The 5,070-nt window shown below is 36.1% G+C and overlaps 1 protein-coding gene across 1 annotated transcript; it reads left to right on the forward strand.

The window, feature by feature from the left end:
- The first annotated feature begins 984 nt into the window (after positions 1–984).
- Positions 985–1,638, forward strand: LOC121224985 (uncharacterized). The gene is made up of 2 exons (XM_041108647.1): positions 985–1,273; positions 1,343–1,638. Exons 1-2 carry the CDS (start codon positions 985–987, stop codon positions 1,636–1,638), a joined length of 585 nt encoding a protein of 194 aa, XP_040964581.1.
- Positions 1,639–5,070: the final 3,432 nt, after the last annotated feature.

The raw sequence follows: 5,070 nt of genomic DNA on the forward strand, positions 1-5,070 counted from the left end.
GATTTGAACAAAGCAAGTCTAAAGAACAACTTCTCATTGCCACATATTGATACTCTGATGGATAATACGGCAGAATTTTCGCAGTTTTCTTTTATGGATGGGTTCTCAGGATATAATCAGATAAAGATGCATCCGGAAGATATGGGAAAGATTACGTTCATTACTTTATGAGGAACGTTTTGCTATAAGGTGATGCCATTCGGATTAAAGAACGCTGGAGCAACATATCAGAGAGCCATGATAGCCTTGTTCCATGACATGATGCACAAAGAAATCGAGGTGTATGTTGATGATATGATTTCCAAATCCAGAATAGAGGAGGAACATGTGCAGGTCTTGAGAAGATTGTTCTTAAGATTAAGGAAGTTTCAGTTCAAGTTTAATCCGACGAAATGCACTTTCGGAACCAGGTCAGGAAAATTGTTGGGCTTCGTAGTTAGTGAAAAAGGAATCGAGATTGATCCAGAAAAAGTCAAGGCAATACGAGATTTACCGCCACCACATACCCAGAAAGAAGTGCGAGGTTTTTTAGAACGATTGAATTACATTGCTCGGTTCATTTCACAGTTGACCGAGAAATGTGATCCTATATTTCACCTGTTTAAGAAACATAATCCTGATGTCTGGAATGCCGAATGCCAGAAAGCCTTTGAAAAGATAAAGCAATACTTATCCAATACTCCGGTTCTATCACCACCCAGCCCAAATAAACCATTGATTTTGTATTTAACGGTGTTCAACAACTCCATGGGATGTGTGTTGGGTTAGCATGATGCGAATGGAAAAAAGGAAAAGGTAATTTACTATCTCAGCAAGAAATTCACTGATTGTGAGATGAGATATTCGCCTATCAAAAAATTGTGTTGCGCTCTAATTTGGACGACCAAGAGGTTGAGGCAATACTTACTCTATCATACGACTTGGCCAATTTCAAAATTAAACCCTTTGAAGTATATGATGGAGTCAACAGCATTGAATGGAAGAATGGCTAGATGGCAAATCCTGCTCTCCGAGTTTGATATCGTATATGTAAGTCAGAAGGCCATCAAGGAGAGTGCGATAGCAAATTTCTTGGCTAGCAGAGCTCTGGAAGATTATGAGCCTCTGGACTTTGATTTCCCGAATGAACATTTGATGTATGTGGCAAATGCTGAAAAGGATCCCCAAGAGAATTATTCTTGGAGATTAAACTTTGACGGAGCATCGAATGCACTAGGCAATGAGATTGGGGCAGTCCTGGTGTCTTCGAATGGAGATTATCATCCTTTCACCAGTAAGTTGGACTTCGATTGCACTAATAATATGGCCGAGTATGAAGCTTGCATTTTGGGGATTCGAGCAGCCATAGAACGGAAGATTAAGATACTAGAAGTATATGGAGACTCAGCATTGGTAATTTATCAATTAAAAGGGGAATGGGAAACGAGAGATCCCAAGTTGATCCGTTATCGGAGATTGGTTCTGGAATTAATTGAAGAGTTTAACAGCATTACTTTTTGTTATCTCTCACGGGAAGAAAATCAGATGACTGATGGTCTTGCCACTTTAGCTTCCATGATTAAAGTAAATCAGTTAGAGGACATGAAGCCCATTCAAATTAGTATTTACAAGATCCCAGCCCACTGTTATAGCATTTAAGAGGTGGAGAATGATAATAGTCCTTGGTACCAAGATATATTGCTATATGTGAAGAATCGCGAATATCCTGATCAGGCAACAAAGAATGATAAGAGGACATTGAGGAGACTAGCTATTGACTATGTCTTAAATGGGGAGATCCTATATAAAAGGGGAAAGGATCGAGTACTGTTGAGATGCGTGGACACTGTAGAGGCTAAGGAAATTTTAGAAGAAGTCCATGAGGGTGTTTATGGAACGCACGCTAATGGATTCACCATGGCTAGACAGATTATGAGATTCGGGTATTATTGGTCTACCATGGAAAGAGATTGCATCAATCATGCCAAGAAAAGCCATAAATACCAAATTTATGGGGATAAAATACAAGCGCCTCATTCTCCTCTTCATGTTATGACTTCTCCATGGCCTTTCTCCATGTGGGGTATGGACGTCATTGGACCAATATGTTTTGTGGTTATTGACTACTTCACTAAGTGGGTAGAGGCAGCCTCATATGCTAATGTCACGAAGTCAGCAGTCAGTAAGTTTTTGAAGAAAGATATCATATGTCGATATGGAATGCCTGAAAGGATCATATCTGACAATGCGCTAAATTTGAATAACAACACAATAGCAGAAGTCTATGAACAGTTCAATATAAGACACCATAATTCGTCACCGTATCGTCTAAAAATGAATAGGGCAGTAGAGGCGGCCAACAAAAATATTATTTTATTTAAATCTATGCATAAGTATTTTTTGTACACATTTATATATACATACGCATATTTATTTTTTTAATGTAATTATTATTTTCTATTTTATGAAATTATGTTTATAATCTATATATATATATTTATTTATTCTTGTATATATATATATGTACGTATACATATTAATATTTTTAACCATTTTTCTATATTTATATATATATAGATATATTTATTTTTTTATTTTTTTTGAAAAAACGCGAATGCATGATTTTTTTTACATACTTTATAAAGTATAATTTTTTGTTTTTTCCTCCTTTATTTTCACAAATGCATTATATTTTGTTTCTATAGATTTTAATCCAAAATTTCATATGTAGGTTATGTGAATATCTTTTAATTTCAATGCATATATTATGTGTTATTTGTCCTTTATTGATTCTTTTATTTGTTTATTGACTTATGTTTTTTTTTATATTTTGCTCATTTATTTGATATTCTTGCATGCTAATGATTATTTCTTTTATGTATGTTGGTTTCCTTTATTTATATGTTTACATTGTTTCTATGCCATTGTGATATTTATTATTGCATTGTATATTTAATGTAGCATCGCATCATTTTTTCTTACTCGATTTCAAACTTTTCAAAATTGAGATAGTGCTTGTATTTAGAATTTTCAAGGAAATTGAGCCCTAACGTATTGGGTTCCGATTTTCTTCGTTAAATCTAAGAATCGAGCATTTCTCTTTAATTAAAAAAATAAGAACTCATTATTGGGAATTCAACATGTTGTGTCCTAACGTATTGGATGTGATGCATTGATTTCTCGAAATGAATATTTAAAAAAAAATAATAAAGGAAATATTTCGAGTTTGGAATTTTAGAGGAATTGTGCCCTAACGTACTGGGCCGCGATTTCTTAAATCTTGAATAAATGGATATTCTTTTACATTTTTTATTGCACTAGTATTTTGCCTTAAATCATTTTTAGGGAAAATTAGAATGTCGTGCCCTAACGTATTGGGTGTGGTATTTTCTTTCTCTGAAATGATAAGGGTCTTAATACGTAACGTTTTTAAGCTTTGGCTAAGGATTACGTTTTTCAAATTCTCGACATTAAGACATTAATTAATTAACTAGGTACTAATTTTTGGGCGTAATGAGGGTGCTAATCCTTCCTCATACGTAACTGACTCCCGGACCCGGTTTTCTAAAATTTGTAGACCAAAGTCATTTTTAGGTGACCCAATCACACCTTAATAAAAGATCGGTGGCGACTCCCAATTTTTATTTTTTAAAGTCGACAACCTAAATTTTTTTGTTTTCAAAAAAATGGTTTCGACAATAGGTATTCCCAAAACGTCATTATTCTAAACAAAAGTTGTTTCGAACTTTAGTTGTTTTCGCCAGGAGTTGTTCGCAAATAACCCTATTATAATGAAAGCCCTATTCTGAACATAAGTATTTTTAAACAACTATTCTAAACAAAAATGGTTGAGCCAGTGAAGGAGGAAGAAGCTGTGAAATTCCTCAAATTTTTAAAGCATAGTGAGTATAATGTTGTTGAGCAGTTGCATAAACAAGCGGCCCGCATATCTGTACTGGCCTTACTCTTGAATTCAGAAGTACATCGAAATGCATTGATGAAGATGCTAAATGAGACCTATGTGTCCAAGGATATTTCTGTCAGTAAGTTAGATCGGTTGGTCAATAATATTAGTGCTGATAATTTCATATTTTTCAATGATGATGAAATACCTCATAGGGGCATGGGATCTACCAAAGCTTTGCATATCACTGCACGATGCAATGGGCATATTTTGCCGGGAGTATTGATTGACAATGGATCAGCTTTGAATGTACTGCCGTTATTCACACTTAACAGGCTGCCCATAGATAGTTCGCACATGAAAACGTGTCAAAATGTAGTGAGGGCGTTTGACGGCACAGAAAGGAAGGTCATAGGAAGAATTGAGATGCCTTTACTGATTGGCCTAGCAGTTTATGAGGTAGATTTTATTGTGATGGACATCAAACCTTCCTATAATTGTTTATTAGGAAGACCATGGATACATTCGGCGGGGGCAGTACCGCCATCATTACATCAGATGTTGAAATTAGTGTCAGATGGGTGGCTAGTGACAATAAAAGCCGAAGAGGATATAATAGCAGTTGTATCCAATGAGACGCCATACGTGGAGACCAATGACGAGTCAATTAAATGCTTATTTCGATCTTTGGAGTTTGTTAATGCGGCACTTGCTCCTGAAGGGAGCAAAATTTTGGTGCCAAAATTGTCAAAAACTACAGAGATGGGTTTACAATTGTTGGTGGGAAAAGGAGCTTTACCCGGAAGAGGGCTAGGAAGATATCTTCAAGGAATGGCTGAGGTTCCAATGCTGAAAGAAAAGCAGGATCACTTTGGCTTAGGATACAAGCCAGATAGAGGAGAGAGAAGGAATGAGACAAAAAATGCAAGAAAGGAGAAGAGCGCGTTTAAATGGGGAGGAAGCTAAGTGGGAGCTAATGATAGTTCCCAACATATCCAAAACTTTCGTATCTGGAGGAGTTATTCATCAGGAGAGAAAGAAATCGGTTGAGGAAAGCATCGAAGAGACGTTGGGAAATATGCACATCAATGCCATTCATGAGCATGTGAATGAAGAGAGAAGTTGGCTAGACATTCGTCCTTATGAGCCTGGGAGTGTTTTAGACAATTGGACTGCGGAAGAAATAC

This window comes from Gossypium hirsutum, chromosome D13 (genome assembly GCF_007990345.1).
Source record: "Gossypium hirsutum isolate 1008001.06 chromosome D13, Gossypium_hirsutum_v2.1, whole genome shotgun sequence".
In the NCBI taxonomy this organism is placed as follows: domain Eukaryota; kingdom Viridiplantae; phylum Streptophyta; class Magnoliopsida; order Malvales; family Malvaceae; genus Gossypium; species Gossypium hirsutum.

Excerpts from the sequence above, each read along its gene's own strand:
- LOC121224985 (XM_041108647.1), top strand. The coding sequence starts at position 985 with ATGGCTAGATGGCAAATCCTGCTCTCCGAGTTTGATATCGTATATGTA. Across the intron at positions 1,274-1,342 it reads AGATTATCATCCTTTCACCA|CCATAGAACGGAAGATTAAG; the intron begins GTAAGTTGGACT and ends GGATTCGAGCAG.